Raw genomic sequence first — 18,841 nt, 5'->3', positions numbered from 1 at the left:
ATCACTTGTCGCTATAGCAATTCTATCGAAGAAGTTTCCTTGAATATGCGCACGAAAGTAGCCATGAAAGTTATTTATACTTATTTAAAAGCAAATGGACTTTTATTTTATTTTATTTTATATATAGAATTATTTTTCCTTAGATTTGCAGTATAAATAAACAGTATCAGCCTAACAAATATATCTACTCCTCTTAGCTTCAACATCCGAAAACACTAAACAAGCTTCTTGGAAAAGAAAAAAGGAAGAAATTAAAATGAACTATCCTTCAAACCCTAACCCTAGTTCTACAGATTTCACTGAATTTTTCAAATTTGATGATTTTGATGATAGTTTTCATATGATCATGGAAGAAATCGGCCGGGAGGACCACTCTTCGTCGCCGACTTTGAGTTGGACTTCATCGGAAATATTGGTGGCTGGAGAAATCACAAGTCCGCTTCAAACAAGCCTAGCTACCTCACCTATGAGCCTTGAAATGTAAGTCAACTTTTTATATCATACATCTAGCATAAAGCTAGTTGGTACATGTTATTATATATAACTGTGATTTTTTTTTTATATATATTATATAACTGTGATATTTATCAACTGATGCTTTTATAAATATAGAGGTGAGAAAGATGAGATCAAAAAGAGGAAGAGACACAAAGAGGATCCGATTGTTCACATGTTCAAAACGAAAGCAGATGAAAAAGTTGCTTTAGATGACGGCTATAAATGGAGGAAATACGGCAAAAAGCCGATAAGGGGCAATCCATTTCCGAGGTAAATCATTAATTCTAACTTCTTACTTTTACTTGGTTACCATAGACATATACTTGACTAGTACGTACATACAAACTTGTTTTTAAAGATTATTCGACAGCTTGGATTATTCTAGTTTGCATATATGCGGCATGTTGATTTGAGTATTACAAATTGCAATGAATGTTTCGACTTGATGAATCTAGAAGAATGCATCTCTTAAAGTGTAGAATAGTTAAATGTCAAATGGACAACTTGAGACAACTACTATAGTCGAGGCTGAAAAGTTTTACAACTTAATTACTCCTCTTTTCGCATTAAGTTAATCTGTTAGTTTAAAGACATATAAGCTCCCATCTTTTTCTTCGATTTTTCTTTGCTAAAAGACATACAAAACCTTGTTCATTGGTTTAGCTAGAACTAATAAAGATAACCAAATTTTAGTCATGATATATTCATCGCATAACTTACACAATTAACAATATCAGTTTTAAAATCAGTATTAGCTAGTTTCTGACTACAAAATCCTATTACATAGAGAAATGAAACTTTTGTTTTGATAATCACTACATTTATAAGAATAACACTCCTTTCTGAGTTTCGACTAATAAGTTGAACATGAATTTGTATATTAATAGTAAAAAAAACCTTCACTCAAACTTTGCATGTGTAGGTGGTGTATAATATAGAATATAGTCAGTGTTCCCTCTTTAGAGGAGATGTTTCTTGTCCTAATGACCACATGCATGTTTTTATATGTATGTCTATATGTGTTGAACCCAACATGTATATATACTATCACCAAAAATATATACGTCTCGGTGTTCGTTAGTGTTACTTGTATTTCCATGTGGACCATATGTTCTGGATACTTAATAAGGCAATGAGGCATAACATCTAGCTACTAGTGAATAGAAACTAATTAATGTCTAATTAAAAAATAACTAATTAATTGTGTTCACAAGTTGTGATATACTCTTAAAACAATTAACACTTGGGATTATCATAATTCATGAGTTCCTTTTTGTATGTTACCTTTGATTTCAAGTTGACATATAAACGACCATATTGTTAATCGTTACGCCAACAATTATTGGACCACACTATATATTATATTGTAATCAAACTGTTACATTAGAAATCTTATAGAATCTCTTATTCGAGTTTTAATTAATTATAGTGCTCATTTTTTAAATAGGCATTATCACAAGTGTTCAAACCCAGATTGCAACGTGAAGAAGAGGATCGAGAGAGATACGAACGATCCAGATTACGTATTGACAACGTACGAAGGGATACATAACCACCCAAGCCCTTCTGTAGTTTATTGTGATTCAGACGACTTTGATCTTACCTCTCACAACAACTGGTCCTTTCAAACAAATACGTATAGTTTCTCTCATTCTGCTCCAAATTGATCATAGTTACTAAGTTTGTGTATATATAGATGTATATAGTTTATATCACCATCCTAATCACGCATCACGCGTTTATCCACATATACCATGTTGGGTCCGTTTTGTAATGTATTGAATTGGTGGAGGTGTAATGGAAGTCGTCGATCATCTTGTATGTGTGATTTAACTGTAATTTTTTAAAAATATAGTAACTAATTTGTACATGAACCTCTTTAATTTGCTACAAGAAAACACAAAGAATTTCTGACTTCGAATTTCTGACAAACGGATTTTTAAAATAAATACTAAAATTTTATTGAAATTGTTTGAAAAGTATCTGACGGATTCATTTAAAATATATAATTTAAAAACATTTGTTAGTAGTATTCGAAAAATTTTAAATCCAAATTTCAAAAATTTCGGTAAGGTACCAATTGGTAGGTTAAAGCACTATAAATTTTATGATACCCCGGTTTCAGAAACTTGCGGAGAGGTTTAAAAGAATTGATTTGGCCACCTATATCACCAAAGTGCACTTACCTTTTCGGTTAAGGGTCATGAGAGAACTTCACAGTTAAGCGTGTTTGAGCTGGAGTAGTCTCAGGATGGTGGCCTTCCGGGAAGTGACTATCGGAACTGTGCGAGTGAGGACAAAACACAGAGAAAGATCATGTGGTGATTTGTAGGGATGGTAACAAGTCTTTAAAGCCTCCCAGACGTAGCAAACCGACCGTCAGATATGGATGGGCTGACGGGCCTAGTGAGAGGATGTGAGGCCCATTAAGAAAAATAGACCCATAAACTGAAATTGGACATGGGTCCACTAAGAGGTGGCGGTTGGGGCGTTACAATTATTAACATTTTTGTACCACGCTTTTTACCTGGTACACATTTTTCTTTTTGTTGGTAAAATACCTGCTACATTTCGTAGTTTATACAGACTTATACCACTAACCCGTCTTTTTACCCGTTAAAAATCTGGTACCGCTTTGTGTTACCAACTTACCGTGAGATTTATTATGAATTAATTAAAATCTTGTACCCCTTTGTGTTACCAACTTACTGTAATTGTTTATTTTGGCAAGTGCCCATTTCTGAGTCAATGGCCCATATAATGCCTACTGCAACAATAAGGTCGTTTATTATCATGGTGAATTTTTGCAGGTATTTTGCTTTTAGTATTTTGTTTTTCTGAACATGTGGGTGCAAATGGTTGCAAGGTTGAAGAGATTGAATAGGTTGAAAAAAAATTATTCAACCAATTTTCACCATTTGCATTGAAAAGTTTGAAGAGGTTGGAAAAAATTATTCAGCCTTTTCAACTTAAAAAGTTGAAAAAATAAACTAATCATACAGCAAAAATGTTCAACTTGTTCAACCACTATTTTAGAGATGAATAAGTTGAATAATATTCAACCCAATTTTATTCAACCCATTTTTACAATTTTAGGCAACCATTTGCACCATATGTTCCTCAAGGCATCGTTACCCTCATGTGTTTTGTTGGTAATGATGTTTGCACACTTTTCTCGCATATAAGTTGGAGAAAACTTTATTCTTTTATCTCATAGACATCTTAACCGTGATTGAGGCAAAATTTAATTTTATATTTTTGACTTGGTCTAAGATATTTTTAAGGGGTATTCAAACTATTTTAATGAGTTTTCATGTGTTTTAATAATAATTTTAGGGAAATTGATATGATTTATTGTAAAATTCTTTTAAATTCTATACAAAATATGAATTTGGATTTTTGAAAGTTTAACTAAAGAAATCTTCTTAAGTCAAATCCACAAACTGTTTCAAGAACACTGGATTTTATGGTAAAATTTAAAATCATTATTCCAATAATACTGGATTTTATTAAAAAAATTAAAATCTATAATTGATAACATAGAACTTATAAATTTTTTATAAATCCCTTCAAATGAATACACCCCCTAAATCTCTCTTCTTCTTATCAACAAGAATAATCTTGCATACCATCTAATCTTATGGTGAAGATGATATTGATGTGTTCTGTTTCATAAACAATTGATAGTTGCTCCAGCGACGAGACAATAGAATATAAACGGGAAAAAACCCAAAAAATACACCATCTAATTTTTTTTTGGCCGTTTAATTCTTCTAGTTATTAAATTTTTCAAAAAATATCTGGTTTAATTTCCGTTGTAAAAACCATCATCTTATTAATAATAGTAGATCCATACTTAAAACAAAACGATTCTTAACTCTAATGCTGAAAATGTTAACCAGGATTAAAATTTAACATCCACGTGTTTAATTAAAGAGATCTAATGACACTGTTACCCTTTTTCTTCTTCTCTTTCACAAATCGATTTTGTGTTTGAGAGAGATAGAATCCTAAAAGAGATCGTGTGTCTTTCTGTTGACACTGTTGTAAAACCCTAAAAAGAGATCAAACATTCACTAATCGATTAGGAAAACCATAAAAAGAGGAAAGAAAGTTGTAAAATAGGAAGTTTCGGCCAGGAAAGTAAACTCTTAAAAACGAATATATATGATGAATGAAAATAAGAAAGCAGATTTGTATAGAGAGATCTGTTTTGTTATATATAACGGATCATCATCTATCTAAGGATCAAAGAAGATAGGTGGGGGGATACGGGAAAGAACCACCATGAATTCGATCGATTTTGCTTCAGATTCGCTGAAATAGATATTTGTGAGGCTTCCCCTGAAATCTCTAGGGAAGTTGAAGACCGTGTCAAAGGAATGGAGATCGATACTGGAATCAAAGAGTTTCATTGAGATGCATCTGAAAGATACACGATCTCTTTTTAGGGTTCTATCTCTATCAGACACGAAATCGATTTGTGAAAGAGAAGAAGAAGAAGGGCAACAGTGTCATTAGATCTCTTTAATTAAACACGTGGGTGTTAAATTTTAATCCTGGTTAACATTTCCAGCATTAGAGTTAAGAATCGTTTTGTCTTAAGTATGGATCTACCAATATTAATAAGATGATGGTTTTTAAAAACAACAGAAATTAAACTAGGTATTTTTTCGGAAATTTAATAACTAGAGGAATTAAACCGCAAAACAAAAATTAGATGGTGTATTTTTTTGGTTTTTTCCCGAATATAAACTCAAGCAAAATACTCCCAGCAGAAGTTCTTTTAAAAAACCGAGTGATTCGAACACTTGTCATGCGAAAACGCTTCACCTATGATCACGATACATGGATAACCAACCCCTATCGTTGTGGCCCGCCTGGAGACTCACTCTCACGGTTAATATAAAATGTTACTTTATTACTCCTGATGTTGTTGTAGGCACTCCTCACATACTTTCTTTTTCATGTAAATCTTTTTTTTTTTCTAATAAAAAACATTATAACAACAAAATAATGTTTTACTATACGATTTTATTCCCTCTTTGATCTCTTACCAATTGTTTGCTTTCATTTTTTTTTCTTATCATATAATTAAAACTATCTTATCTTTTAATTAAAAGTATATATATTTTATTCCAAAAAAAGTTTTAATTTTTTCTTATCATTTAATTAAAATTATATATATTTTATTCCAAAACAAGTTTTAATTTGTTTTGGAATATAATATTTTAACTTGAAAACCAACATTTTTTATTTTAAGTATACAATACCATTAAAATTACCAACTACTGTAAAAGCTATTTTTTTATTTTTTTTCTGTAAAAGCTATTTGTGATAAATTTTTGCATGTATTTTGTATCTTTCTTCATTTTTTTTGGCATGAGCTACAATATTTTGTTTCTGAAACCCCTAAATCACAACAACAAAAAATACATTCTATAGAAACTAGATTCTGATTTAGTGGTTTCTATTAATAATAATAATTATTATTCTTATATTATTATTAATTATGATGTATTGTGACCATTAGGCATTGGCATGTTGAGAGAAGAAAAAGAGCTTATACTATTCTCCTCCTCCCCCTTAGATTATTAATTTATCATCATATACTATACAAAATTACATATAAACAAAAATTATTTTTGACACTTGACAGCTACATGATTTGTCATGTCAACAACCACCAAATGCAGTTATGAGATATTGTGAAGGCAAGCACGATCTGGTCGACACCTTATCAATAAATGTCAAAATGACATCTCCATTATCTAATATCTGCTTTCTATTTTTTTCATACTTTTTCATTATCTTGTTTTTTTTTTCGGGCAAACAAACAACTGTTAATTGTCTATTTCGTTTCTTATCTCTGGTAAATATCACAAAATTATATACTAGTTAGAAATTGACACAATTTTCCCACTGGCTTAGTTTATCTTGTTAGTCATAAAGAAAAAGAAAATTACAAAGTTGATCATCTCATATGATTTGACATTATTTTTATTTTTTACCAAATAACTGAAAGAAATATATTTTAGAAACTTTGACATCTCATATGAATGTTATTAATCTACTACTACTATATAAGCGAGTTGTCGACACACGTATTCATTGACTTTCAATTCACAGCGAAAGAGCCATAACCAAAAATTCATATACTATTTTTTTTTGTTTACAATTTTTAACCAAAAAAAAATTATTATATTTTGCCGATCATGAGCTAATTACTAATGACTCAGCGACCAAATATAGACACAGTTCAATGAAAATTGTCAGAAAAAAAAAACAAAAGACAACTCAATTCTCCTGTAAAATTAATGATTGAAAAGGAAAATAATGAAATCTAATTTTTCTTGTCAATAACAATTAAATTAAAAGAAAAGGTCTAGAGTTTTAGATTCGGATTCGTATTCGCTGGCTTGGCCTAACTATTTTTCTTTTAGTTGGCAAAGGATTCACATGGCTTCTTCTCACATCATAACACGTGATCACTTCTTCTTTTCTTTTGTCCTTTTTCCCTTTTTTTTCCTTTTCTCCCACAAGACAGAAGAAGAAGAAGAAAGATTATCAAGACCCGATCTCTCGTAGACTTTTTTGTCTCAGTCCAAAAACCAGAAAGAAACTTTTCCAACAACAACAACAACAAAAAAAAAGAACAATCTCGTAGATTCTTGATATCTTGACAATGGATCCTTTGAAGAATAGAACATTGCTTAAGGTCATTGTTCTTGGAGATAGCGGGTAATTAATTTCTCAGATTTTCTAAACGATCTTGTTCTTGATAACCTTGGATACTAATCGAGGGTTTATTTATTTTTATGTTTTTTTTTGTTCTAAATCTTTATTTATATATGCAGGGTAGGCAAAACTTCATTGATGAATCAGTATCCTTGTTAAAAACCCACCATCATAAAACTTATTGATTAGTTCAAAACATTTCGGTTTGTTTTTTTTAGTTAAGTCTCTGTATTAGATCTGTGTTTCTGCGGTAACCTTAACTTGTGACTTAAGATACGTGTACAAGAAATTTAACAAGCAATATAAGGCCACGATCGGAGCAGATTTCGTCACCAAGGAGCTTCATATAGAAGAAAAATCTGTCACTTTACAGGTAACTAAATAAATATACATCATCAATTTGTTTCACAATTTAATCATTCTTCGATGCCAAAATCTAATGAGACTCTGTTTTTAATTTTATTTTAGATATGGGATACTGCAGGACAAGAGAGGTTTCAGAGTCTAGGAGCTGCGTTCTATAGAGGTGCTGATTGTTGCGTTCTTGTGTACGACGTGAACAATCTCAAATCTTTCGAAACTCTCAACAACTGGCACACCGAGTTCCTCAAACAGGTTTTAACCCTAAAGTTTATTTTCTTGTTCAAGAAGTTACATTTACCACGAAATTTTTAACCGCTTCGGTTCCATTTTTTTTTATATCTTCTAGGCAAATCCAATGGAACCTGAGACATTTCCCTTTGTTTTGATCGGGAACAAGACCGATGTAGATGGTGGAAACACCCGAGTTGTAAGCCGATATTATTATTCATAATTCTCCTCTTCAACCCCATTTAAAAAAAGAAAAAACAGAGGAACCCTAAATTCCGCAATTATATTATACTTATGCAGGTTTCAAATAAGAGAGCCATCGAATGGTGTGGCTCAAAGGGTAACATACCGTACCATGAAACCTCTGCGAAGGAAGATACCAATGTCGATGAAGCTTTTTTGGGTGTTGCACACATTGCTCTCTCCAATGAGCATAAACAGACCAATGACATGTGAGTTACTATAACAGTTTTGATTCATAGTATATAGGTCAAGGTTTCATGTTTGACTTTTTTAATTTTGTTTTTGAATTTGCAGATATCCTAGAGGTGTATATGACTCTGTTACGGATATTATTGATCCAGATCAGTCAGGGAATTGTGCTTGCTGATTCATACTTTAACACATCTGATCAATAATATCGAGTCCCCAGCTCTTTTCTTTTCATTTTTTTATTCATTGGTTTATTATCAATGATAGAGGTTTATTAACGGAAAATAAAAACAGTTGGTATATGCTACGTTCTGAGTGTTTTGATTCATGTAAAGCATTAATTAATTTATATTGAATTTCTGTAAAACTTTTGTATTTTTTTTTTGGTATCAATGTTAAGTAATTTCTGTAAAACTTGTTGTTGATACAACTCATACAATCACTGAGTCACTTGATTTTGTTCTAGCTATTTTAGTATACTAATCCATTTGATTTTGATATTTTTTTTTTCTTTTGAAAGCGTAACGTTATGTTTGCCTGTTTAATGCAAACACATTTTTAGTCTAGTCTTTCCACATCTGCGCAACAACTTTTTTTTAATGCTCAACTTTTTGTATTTCTCCTTAATGTTCTATTTTTGGCTCAACGAATTGTCAGTTTTTTGTATTAAATGTAAGAAAAAGCACTCTTCTTCTTTTGTGCAAACATTATGTTTGAAATATAATCTTTAAACCAAACTTTGCTCTTTCATTTTTAGTTGCAACTCATTTTCAAATATGTAATTATGTTAAGCATTATGTGAATTCGTGTTCATTTCAGTGTGAGATTCCCATCATGTATTTTCAAGATGATCAGTTTTCCATTTTATTGAGTCGAAACTTTATTATTGACACAACATATATTACTCCTGTCCACCGACAATTAATTTCAAGGAAGTTGGTAGTGGGAGAATGTTGTTGTTGCAGAATTTTAGGTAAGCAAACTTAACTCAAATTATAAGGATGATACAATTGGTTGCATAGTAATGTACTAATCAACTTTATGTTTCTATCCTTTCCAAAACTATGAGTTACTTGAGTAGATCGTATTTGTTTGTAACATACTAACATGTGTGAAAGAACTAGACGATGTCCAATCAAAGCCGTCTCTAAGTTTTTGAGGGCCACCAAGAGTTCCCAAACTCTCCAAAGAAGATTATTACCACTCGACTAAAGAAACCTTTCTGAGAAAAAGGGCCAAGAAAAGCTTATAAAATATGCGGCTGCAAGCAGATGCTTCATAAGCATGGTCTTTAGGTCGGCTCTGTGTCCAATTCCTAAACACGAGACCTTCCCTTTTTTAGGATTACTTTTGGTTCATTAGAAGATCATTCTAGGGGTAAACATGAAAGACATTTGTCATATATTTAAAGCAAATTTTTAAATATTTCTTAAAATAAAAGAACCCAATTTTTAGAAAAAAAAAAATAAGTTTATCAAAAGATCTTATGTTTTTATTTTATTTTAGTTTTGCGGAAGATCCTCTCCATAGATAGGCATATCAATTATGGCTAATATAAAATTCGGATTCAGATCCTGAAAAATACCGGACTCGGATTTAAAGATATATGCCTAGAAAAAATATGGTTTTTCGGGCTCAGTCCATTTGGGCTATAGAGCTTTTGGGTTTAGTCCAACTGGACTCAGACCTGCCCAAAAAACATTTAAACAAATATATTTGTACTTTTTTTTGTTAATATTTTTGTTTAATTGCAATGTTTGATTAATGATTTATTATAAATAAAATTTAAAACTCTAATCATAGTTTTATATTTACTTAACACTTTTAAAATTTTTAGTCTATTTGTAGGTCATTGACCACTCCTATTTCATGTGTATATTCTATTTTTTTTTTTGTAAACATCATATTAAAATATTTTTCTTGCTTTATTATTTTGAAAATAAATTAGCTATAATTTTAGTTTTTTTTATAATTATTATTACTACAAACTCAACAAAACTGAATTCAAATAAAATATTTCTGAAGTGGTTTGTAAAATAATAATAACACTACAACAATTCAGATATCCGGAATAAATCTGAGCCGTTGATGGAAATCAACGCTGTACAATGAAGCTGGACTCCGTAAAAGAGCGAGCGACTGGACTAGTTGTTACTTTCTTCTGCTCCGTCTCAGATAGGGATCTCAAAACACACAGACACCTCAAACCCTAATTTCGTCAACTCTTCCACAGATTCGATTCGATCGAGCAAAATGGCGTACGCTTCTCGCTTCCTCTCCAGATCTAAGCAGGTATTCATACTCTCTCCCTCGATTCTTCTCTTCTCTATCATCCAAATCCGAATGCGACATCTGCTTATCCTTTCTCTTTTTCGGTTTTTTGTTTGATTCCTCTGGGTTCTATACGCGTCTTCGATGCGATGATTTGTGTGAGATTGTGGATTTTACGGTATCGATATCACCGAATCACATCTTAGGATGTCCCATTTCAATGTCGTTGTATTGTTATCTTCTGTAGTACAATCTCGCTCGATCGGAGAGTTTGTTTAATCGAATGATTAAGTTTCCAATAGATTTCTATGTGTTTGCAACGACGATAAGATGATTTGCAATTGCGAGAAGTCTGGTCATTTTGCAGCAACTTATCTATCATACTCTCATTATGCAGCTACAGCGAAGTCTGGTCATTTTCCAGCAGCAACATGCTATTCCAGTCAGAGCCTTTGCCAAGGAAGCTGCTCGTCCAACATTTAAAGGAGATGGTATTGTGATAAAACTGATATCTTTGAGTTTAGCATCTCGAGATGAAATGTGTAGAAAAAACTATATTGGTCAATGTAATCTAATCTTGTGAAACCCAGGCCATGATTGCTAGGACTGTTGTTCTGCTAGTTATCTTGTGAAGAAGTTGATTTATCTCTTCACTTCTCTGTTGATTTTGTATGGTTTATGATGGGTTATGTTCAATGTGTTACTGAAATTTGTAGTATGTGTTTAGGGTGGAGAAGCACTGCTGTATACTATTATTGACTCGAGTTTTACATTTTTTGACAGAGATGTTGAAGGGTGTCTTCTTTGATATCAAGAACAAGTTCCAGGCTGCAGTTGATATTCTCCGAAAGGAAAAGATCACCCTTGCTCCAGAGGACCCAGCTGCGGTAAAACAGTATGCAACTGTAATGAAGACCATCAGGCAAAAGTAAGTTTCTTGCTGCTGCTTTCGAGATGTTTGTTATTTGGCTTGGATGTATATTGATGCCCCTTATACTGTTTGTTGGGATTTTCCTGGTTTTACCTTTCTGAATTCGCTGAAGCAAACTTCACATATGTTTCAACCTTGTTAATTTGGTTCCTTTTCCTGTGTTTTTGGTATGCAGGGCAGGCATGTTCTCAGAATCTCAACGCATTAAACATGACATTGATACCGAGACTCAAGATATTCCAGATGCTCGTGCATACTTGTTGAAGTTGCAGGACATCCGCACCAGGTTGGTGTTAGACTTCGAATTTGTTTCAGTCATTCTTTTGGATGGTTTTCCCCCACCCGTAAAGTTGTACTTCTTGTGTTAATCAAAGTAATTCTATTATATTGGAAGAATGGAAGTATCATCCTCTAATATCTTCAATGTGATTGTTGAGCAATGATTTGAAAATTGCATCATATCAACTATCTTCCGTTTTCCCTCTTTGTCCTGCTATTGTTTGCAACATAATGAAAATTGCTAATAACAGTCTTTGAGTTATTCTTCTGCTTGTGATATATCTTGCAGGAGGGGGCTCACTGATGAGCTTGGTGCTGAGGCCATGATGTTCGAGGCTTTGGAGAAAGTCGAAAAGGACATAAAGAAGCCTCTCCTGAGAAGCGACAAGAAAGGAATGGATCTTTTGGTTGCAGAGTTTGAGAAAGGCAACAAAAAGTATGTCAAACATTCTTCAAACCACCCATACAAAACAAGAACAAACCTCAAGGCTCCTTGTGTCGATTAGCATATTATAACTAATATGCGTGTTTGCATCTCATTGATTATGAACAGGCTTGGGATTAGGAAAGAAGACCTTCCTAAATACGAGGAAAATTTGGAGATCAGCATGGCCAAAGCTCAGTTGGATGAGCTGAAGAGTGATGCTGTTGAAGCTATGGAATCTCAGAAAAAGAAGTGAGTTTTGCTTTTTGTTTCTCATTTATCAAATCTTTTTGATCTCAATCTATGTCATCATAATAACATGATGTGGGATTTGTGGAAATAATCAGGGAGGAATTCAAGGATGAGGAAATGCCCGATGTGAAGTCTTTGGACATCCGTAACTTCATCTAAGGGTTGAACCTGAGAAACAATTTGATTTGTTGTAAGAAAAGGCAGAAGAAGATGTTTGCCTAAAAAGAGAAGATATCGTTCCCTTACTGCTTCTGTTTTTGGTTTTGGCAAAATTAATAAGGTCTCACCATGGATTTGAATACCAAAATTGTTCTCTAACTTTCTCCTGTGGTTATATTTACACTTTGAGATTTTTAGACACAAACGTGGTTTCATGTTTTTTTTGATAATGGTGATAAATGATACTTTTGAGAGATGTTTAAATAAAACAAAGTTTGATGACAAACAGAATCAGAAATGTAATAATTTTCCATAATCCAAGATTGGGATTTTCTCTCTAAAATTTAATTGAAGGAAACCAAATTGTCTAACCAATCGTATCTAAACACGTGACTCACTGATATTTAAACACGTGGCTTGTTTATGTACAATTAATAAAGGGTGAGAGAGAGAGAGACCGTTAAGTGTGTGTATTCGCCAAAACAGCCATGGCGATTTCTCTCAAAGCAGCTTCTCTTCCCGGGACGAGAGAGTCTTCTCCTTTCCTCAATCGATTCGTCCCTCGTCGAGTAGTGTTGTTCTCCCCTGTTAATTTCTTCCGGAAGTCTCATCATCGTTTCTTAGATGATACACAGTTTTGTAGACGGAGAGTGGGTTTTCGCACGAGAACCATTGTTCGCTCGGTTTTGGAGACGGAGAAGAGTACGAAGACAGATAAGTCTGAGCCTCCGGTGAAATTGATTGCTCTCGTCGGTAAAGGAGCAGTGAGCCCACTCAATTCCACCTCTTGGGAAGAAGTTATGCTCCACACTGTAAGTAATTTGTCTTCTTCTCTCCCTCCTCGCTTAACAATTTGGTATAATTTTGATTACAATATTTTTTTTTTAATCCATTAATAGGCAAGAAGACTGAAATGGGTTGATGAAGGTTATGAAATGCTTGTCTTTGATGATGAAATTTTAAGTTCAAATGATCAGAGAGCTTTGACTCTGAAACAGGAATTGAATCAGACTGATATCTTGGTTTTAGTTGCTGTTACTAACTCAGAATCTGTGAATTGGGTTAAGGAAAACAGCAAAAACATCAACAACATGATTTGCTTTGAGTCTTCTTCAGATTTGGTTAACAGGCTTGGAGGGACTGATATTGGAAACGTTACTAATAATAAAGATAAAGAATCAACAGAGGTAGTGAAGACAGTGGGAGATGCTTGGGAACGTCGTAACTCAGATGATATAAGATTCTGTGTGCTTGTCATCATCAACGCTTACATAAGACCAGTTCCCGTGTTGCAAAACTTGAGGTCTAAAGGGTTCTCGACGCTTACTTGTATGGTTAAAAACTGTGGACCTCAGATTTTGAACTGTCTTTTGGATCCCAATTGTCGGAAAGCTCTTCAGTGTTTGAACCAATGTAGTCCTGTGGATCAGGTGTGTAGCTACAGATGTATTGCTTCTTACGAGAGTCCATACTTTGAAGCTTTCTCTCTTTGTGTGCTACAGAAACACAATTGTCTCGAATTGGATGCAAAGATCCCTGATAAGCCTTATGTGCCTCCCATGACGAGTTTCCGAGGGAAGGAGTTGTGTCATGACACAGCGGAAGACTTGTTTGTTGGATGGTTAGGGGAACTGGATTGGAGCTGGCGTGTCGTGGCTGGACAAAACCCGGCTTATGATCAGTTTCCATGTCAGTACCAGCTTTTTTACAGAGGGAAAGGGAAGTCATCGTTTTGGTATGAGCCCGTGTTTCAGGTGAGGACGCTTGAAGAGAAGCTAGTGTGGAGAAGGAGGAGATACTCGGTGAAGAGAGGAAAGGTCCCTGCAACATTTCGTTTCAGTGTTTTGGACAATGGTGTGGTGTCAAATGAGTTTTGGACTATAGTAGATGTGTGTGATGATCTAAGTTGGGGGCTGTTCCATTACAACGGAGCAGCTCGTGTAGCGGGACAGTCTTACACCGGGGCTGTGCTCGTGACACCGGATGGTTCGTACCCGGCAGAGAAAGAAAAAGAGAGATTGCAGGCAGCGTTAGAGAAATGTGTGATTAAGGAGTGGGAACTCTTTGCGGTTGATAACTGTTCTTGTGAAAATGCGCCATTGGGGATTCCACAAGGTTCTAGACTACATTCAAATATCAGCATCATCAAGGTACCAGACTCGCAAGAAAAATTAAACTAATTTTGCACTTTTTTTCTTGTAAATTCATGTGTCGTTAAGAATATCATCGAATCCAATATTGAGATATGAAGAAGATGGTAAGAAATTCGTGTTAAAAATACAAACGTTTTTGAAACAGTGCTACAGGCACACCAGCATCAAACTTGGCACTCTGAAAAAAAGTGAACACAAATCAAACAAACTTGGCACTCTGAAAAGAAGTAAACACAAATCAAACAAAGACATAACCTCAGAGAAGAGAAGAGAAGAGAAGAGAAGTAGCCTTCCTTAGTTCACACGGGGAAGGGTACAAAACTAATTAATACCAAATTACCAATAATGGCTTCCTTCATCTGTTGAAACAAAGATAAGAATAAAATGAGAAGAAGTTGATACGCATAACTTGAGAATAATAGAAGTTGCGTTACCAAACTAAGACTCACTTTCTAACACCTCCAAGAGATGACGCTCAAGGTACATAAGATAGATGTCTCTAAGTTGATCTTCTTCTGTTGCAGCTTCACGGTCATCCTGTATGACACGGAAGAAAACATATGTTTTGAAAGTTGAACATAAAACCGAAAAAGACAATGGTTAAAGTTCTGACTAATTAAAAATTATTACCGTAGAAGACATTATGCATTTGAGGTGAAACACGTCCGTACAGTGATTGCATGAATAATGCACATTGCAGTATTTACTTCCTGATACTCTCCTAGTCCCAATACTTTCTCCACAGAGAACGCAGGCACGCAGCCCCCCGAAACGACGATGCTGTTCTACCATGAGAGTATGCTGATGTTTTTGATTCTTCACATTTGATGGAAACCCAATACACTCTGCATGGACGTTGAAGTCACAACTAATACATCCGTAGAACGACACACCACAAGGTTTAGCGCACACACGGCAGTTTCGAGTGATCGTCGATTCATCAATCCAAAAGTGATAGAAATAGTGACTGTGAGGCTTAGGCTTGCTATTTGCTGAGGATCTCACCGCTTTGATGCATTTAATATGGAAACTGATTTCGCAGGTGGAACAACTATAGCCATACTTTTTAATATTCAGCTTGCAGACTCTGCACTTGGAACCACTAACAAATGAAACTCGAAGGTCGTGATCAGGGTGTATTGGAGGATAGAATCTTTTTTGCCTTTCAACTTCAACACACAGAGGATGGTATACATCTTCACACTTGGTACATGAAACAAGTGAGTTTTGAATGATGAGACGCTCGTCAAATGTTGAAAGATCAAGCGACGCCATTTGCATGGTCTTGTCTTTCCCACACACCTTATCTTCACAGATAGCACAAGGCATCGGATATGACTTTGAAACCATAATTTGATCCAAATAATGCTTTTGCTGAATGCATTTAGTCCCTTCCCAGCTTCCTATGATTTTTTGCCCCCTTTGTAACTCTGTAAATAAATGTTTACCTCTAAATATGCAGTTGGTACGGATGACAAAATTGCATAGGCGACAAAAGAGATTGAACCCTTGTATTCCTTTTGTGCAAATGTTACAATTCATAGTAACACCTGCACCTGCAGGGGCCTTTGGCAAGAGTGTCAAAGGGTGCTTATGAACTCGATGTTGTAATGGTCTCCCTAGCTCTGCGCAGAAATGATGAGCCTGGAAGCTGCATGTCTCGCATTTACATGGGCTACCAAGTATTTTCGTATTGCATATTTCGCAGTTTGCACTTTCACCAAGTTCACTGAAATCAACCAATCTCATCACATGTATATGCCCCTTCATACTATTAACCTGAATCAATCAAGCCAAGGGCAGTCACAAGTCACAACCAGTGAATGAAAAGAGTTTACACTAGTCTAATAGTTAATGAAAAATCTGTACCATAAGTTTTTGTTTCAAGTCAATGGTATCATGGTCCCCTTGATGAATTGAACTCGTGTTGTCTTTACTCTTGCAGTAAAGATCTTTCAAGTATAATGGGGAAGGTGCTTCCTGTAGATTATGATGATACAGAGTTAGATCGTCATCGTCTTCACGACCAGCATCATTAGGGGAAAAAAAAAAAAAAAAAAAAAACAGAAGTGTAATGAAAATGTTAATTACCTTGCGTAAAATGCATTCAATGTGGCCTAGAAAATCACATTCTTCACAAGAATAAGCATGATGTCCTGCGGATACCATTGTCTCGCAAACGCCACAATACTCCAAAAAATCATTTTCATGTGGGAGCAATTTGCACACAAGTGGATGAATGTGATGGGACTTCTCGACCACAAACTCAGGTATCTCAAGACACTCGAAATGGAAATCCATACCACATTCTATGCAGCAATAAAAAGAGTCAAGAGATATCACATTACATCTATTACATATATCACATTGATAGTTTCGTGTGAAACTTATGTGAGATTTAGTTCTATAAATCAACTTGTGGGGATGAGACTTGTGCATAAGACCTCGCAAAAAGGAATCTAAACACCTCAAATGAACGTTAAAATCACATTCTTGGCAACCAAACGGGACACTGGCAATAATCTCCGTGCATATTTTACAGTAACTAGTTCGTGTGTAATCAAGACGTTTGAGAGGGTGTGCGGGATGCACAGGATGTACAATCTCTCTCGGAAAATCAATACAGTGTTCGTGAACGAATGAGTAACAATGAACGCAACCATAACATATTGCAGAGGGAGAGAGGGTAAGCTCACAGAGAAGGCAAGAACCGCTAGCGTCTGGTCCCGGTTTACACCTCTTAAGCAAGTGACAATGGCTGTAATGGAGCAGCTCTTTGTCTTCATCCCATCCTCTGAAGATGTTCTCACTCTGCGCACACCCCATGTCCAAGTAGATCTCACACTCTTCACACTTGTAAAAAGAACCAGAAGACATGTTGCCACACCCGGAACAGAGGATGTGTCCAGGTTTCTGATCGAACAGACGTAGGCAAAACTCTAGAGGATGATCCGGATGGAAATCGTGTGATACCTTTGGCGGCAGATGAGAGCAAGCTTTACAAAGATTGAAATCGCAAGGGCTACATGCGAACTCGACAAGTTCATCTTTGTAGCAAATGCTGCAAACCCCGTCTGCGACGATCTTTGGAGAAGTCAACGGGCATTCATGGGAGAAATGCTGGAGGAGCTCTGCCATCAAAGTCAACGGGGAGAAACGGGAGATGAGATCCAAAGTTTTTTTCCTGTTAAAATTTAATAGTCACGAATCAAGCCGTCCTAGCATTAACGACTAAGCCCACAAGAGGAGAGTTTGATATGGAGTCTAATTTTTTTTTTTTTTTTTTTTTTAATGTGAATTATTAGAATTTTAATGTGAATTATTAGAAACTAATTTTGATCAGTCTACCACAGTCCACAGATATTTTTCTCTGATCCTATTAGATTCATCACAAATTATACTTTCTTCTTTTAAGTGTAGTATTTTTAAGAATTTTTCCTTTCAAAAATGTTTCTGGTTAAATCTGAAAAGTTGATAAAAGTTTAATATGGTTTCAAAGGTTACTTTTGGACCTATTACTCAGAGAGACCGACACAAAATCCAAATATTTATTAAAAAAATTTATGTGATTCATAAAGTTTGTAAGATTTTATAAATATAACTGTAAAGTCTAAAGCTGAAATCAAAACATACAAAAATAATTGGAAAGTCTAAAAGTTTAAATCAATTATTGCGATGGGAAAAGCTCCAACATGATTGTTTTTTTTTAACTCTGGCTTAAAACAACAGGGCGATTCTTCCACCATAGCTAGGATCACTAGCTCATTCAGTGGCGAATGTAGGAAGTTATTTTGTATGGGGCACAAATCTGATATAATTAATAATATTAATTTTATATTATAAAAGTATTAAATAAATATATACAATTTATATAATATTTAATCTTTAATACATTTTAAGATTTGAAATCAAAAAATGAACCAAAATTTTTGAAAGTATTATTTATAATAATATTTATTTACATATGTTAGATATATATTTAAAATTGTTAATATGAAAAATGCAGCCGCAGTTATAAAATTCACTATAAAAATATAATATATTTAAATTTACTTATCTATCTAACCATATACACAAATGTAAAATCTAAAAAGAATAAAATAACTACAAAAA

At 34.3% G+C, this 18,841-nt stretch overlaps 5 protein-coding genes across 6 annotated transcripts; 4 read left to right on the top strand and 1 right to left on the bottom strand.

Moving 5' to 3' along the window:
- The first annotated feature begins 169 nt into the window (after positions 1 to 169).
- On the top strand, positions 170 to 2,366 carry LOC104713637 (putative WRKY transcription factor 59). The gene is made up of 3 exons (XM_010430805.3): positions 170 to 480; positions 613 to 768; positions 1,946 to 2,366. Exons 1-3 carry the CDS (start codon positions 257 to 259, stop codon positions 2,163 to 2,165), a joined length of 600 nt encoding a protein of 199 aa, XP_010429107.1. The 5' UTR covers positions 170 to 256; the 3' UTR covers positions 2,166 to 2,366.
- A 4,393-nt stretch (positions 2,367 to 6,759) lies between these two features.
- Positions 6,760 to 8,673, top strand: LOC104713636 (ras-related protein RABG2). The gene is made up of 7 exons (XM_010430804.3): positions 6,760 to 7,239; positions 7,356 to 7,382; positions 7,510 to 7,609; positions 7,705 to 7,851; positions 7,946 to 8,026; positions 8,128 to 8,279; positions 8,365 to 8,673. The coding sequence occupies exons 1-7, from the start codon at positions 7,184 to 7,186 to the stop codon at positions 8,435 to 8,437; spliced, it is 636 nt and encodes a 211-aa protein (XP_010429106.1). The 5' UTR covers positions 6,760 to 7,183; the 3' UTR covers positions 8,438 to 8,673.
- A 1,646-nt stretch (positions 8,674 to 10,319) lies between these two features.
- On the top strand, positions 10,320 to 12,861 carry LOC104713635 (putative ATP synthase 24 kDa subunit, mitochondrial). The gene is made up of 7 exons (XM_010430803.3): positions 10,320 to 10,551; positions 10,928 to 11,021; positions 11,314 to 11,458; positions 11,637 to 11,747; positions 12,030 to 12,176; positions 12,294 to 12,416; positions 12,512 to 12,861. Exons 1-7 carry the CDS (start codon positions 10,513 to 10,515, stop codon positions 12,573 to 12,575), a joined length of 723 nt encoding a protein of 240 aa, XP_010429105.1. The 5' UTR covers positions 10,320 to 10,512; the 3' UTR covers positions 12,576 to 12,861.
- A 147-nt stretch (positions 12,862 to 13,008) lies between these two features.
- Positions 13,009 to 14,853, top strand: LOC104713633 (uncharacterized). The gene is made up of 2 exons (XM_010430801.3): positions 13,009 to 13,387; positions 13,475 to 14,853. The coding sequence occupies exons 1-2, from the start codon at positions 13,064 to 13,066 to the stop codon at positions 14,753 to 14,755; spliced, it is 1,605 nt and encodes a 534-aa protein (XP_010429103.2). The 5' UTR covers positions 13,009 to 13,063; the 3' UTR covers positions 14,756 to 14,853.
- LOC104713634 (uncharacterized) lies at positions 14,764 to 18,049 on the bottom strand. 2 transcript variants are annotated; one of them, XM_010430802.3, is made up of 5 exons: positions 16,820 to 18,049; positions 16,598 to 16,708; positions 15,359 to 16,507; positions 15,178 to 15,265; positions 14,764 to 15,087 (listed from the first exon to the last, which is right to left on the bottom strand). In XM_010430802.3, exons 1-5 carry the CDS (start codon positions 17,864 to 17,866, stop codon positions 15,065 to 15,067), a joined length of 2,418 nt encoding a protein of 805 aa, XP_010429104.2. In that variant the 5' UTR covers positions 17,867 to 18,049; the 3' UTR covers positions 14,764 to 15,064. The 2 variants fall into 2 exon arrangements, with proteins under 2 accessions (XP_010429104.2, XP_087321520.1); XM_087465394.1 differs by lacking the exon at positions 14,764 to 15,087 and having other exon boundaries at positions 15,167 to 15,265; positions 16,820 to 17,938.
- Between the last annotated feature and the right edge of the window lie 792 nt (positions 18,050 to 18,841).

The sequence above is a fragment of the Camelina sativa genome, chromosome 9 (genome assembly GCF_030686135.1).
Source record: "Camelina sativa cultivar CO46 ecotype springtype chromosome 9, ASM3068613v1".
NCBI lineage: Eukaryota > Viridiplantae > Streptophyta > Magnoliopsida > Brassicales > Brassicaceae > Camelina > Camelina sativa.
This window is presented reverse-complemented; position numbering and strand designations above follow the sequence as displayed.

Bases quoted from the DNA above. Each gene is read 5' to 3' on its own strand.
- LOC104713637 (XM_010430805.3), top strand. From the start codon at position 257: ATGAACTATCCTTCAAACCCTAACCCTAGTTCTACAGATTTCACTGAA. The intron at 481-612 runs GTAAGTCAACTT...TTATAAATATAG, and splicing joins TCACCTATGAGCCTTGAAAT to AGGTGAGAAAGATGAGATCA. The intron at 769-1,945 runs GTAAATCATTAA...TTTTTTAAATAG, and splicing joins AGGGGCAATCCATTTCCGAG to GCATTATCACAAGTGTTCAA.
- LOC104713636 (XM_010430804.3), top strand. From the start codon at position 7,184: ATGGATCCTTTGAAGAATAGAACATTGCTTAAGGTCATTGTTCTTGGA. The intron at 7,610-7,704 runs GTAACTAAATAA...ATTTTATTTTAG, and splicing joins AAAAATCTGTCACTTTACAG to ATATGGGATACTGCAGGACA. The intron at 8,027-8,127 runs GTAAGCCGATAT...ATACTTATGCAG, and splicing joins ATGGTGGAAACACCCGAGTT to GTTTCAAATAAGAGAGCCAT.
- LOC104713635 (XM_010430803.3), top strand. From the start codon at position 10,513: ATGGCGTACGCTTCTCGCTTCCTCTCCAGATCTAAGCAG. The intron at 11,748-12,029 runs GTTGGTGTTAGA...TATATCTTGCAG, and splicing joins TTGCAGGACATCCGCACCAG to GAGGGGGCTCACTGATGAGC. The intron at 12,177-12,293 runs GTATGTCAAACA...GATTATGAACAG, and splicing joins TTTGAGAAAGGCAACAAAAA to GCTTGGGATTAGGAAAGAAG.
- LOC104713633 (XM_010430801.3), top strand. From the start codon at position 13,064: ATGGCGATTTCTCTCAAAGCAGCTTCTCTTCCCGGGACGAGAGAGTCT. The intron at 13,388-13,474 runs GTAAGTAATTTG...ATCCATTAATAG, and splicing joins AAGAAGTTATGCTCCACACT to GCAAGAAGACTGAAATGGGT.
- LOC104713634 (XM_010430802.3), bottom strand. From the start codon at position 17,866: ATGGCAGAGCTCCTCCAGCATTTCTCCCATGAATGCCCGTTGACTTCT. The intron at 16,508-16,597 runs GTACAGATTTTT...TGATTGATTCAG, and splicing joins ACTTGAAACAAAAACTTATG to GTTAATAGTATGAAGGGGCA. The intron at 15,266-15,358 runs GTAATAATTTTT...CGTGTCATACAG, and splicing joins AATGCATAATGTCTTCTACG to GATGACCGTGAAGCTGCAAC.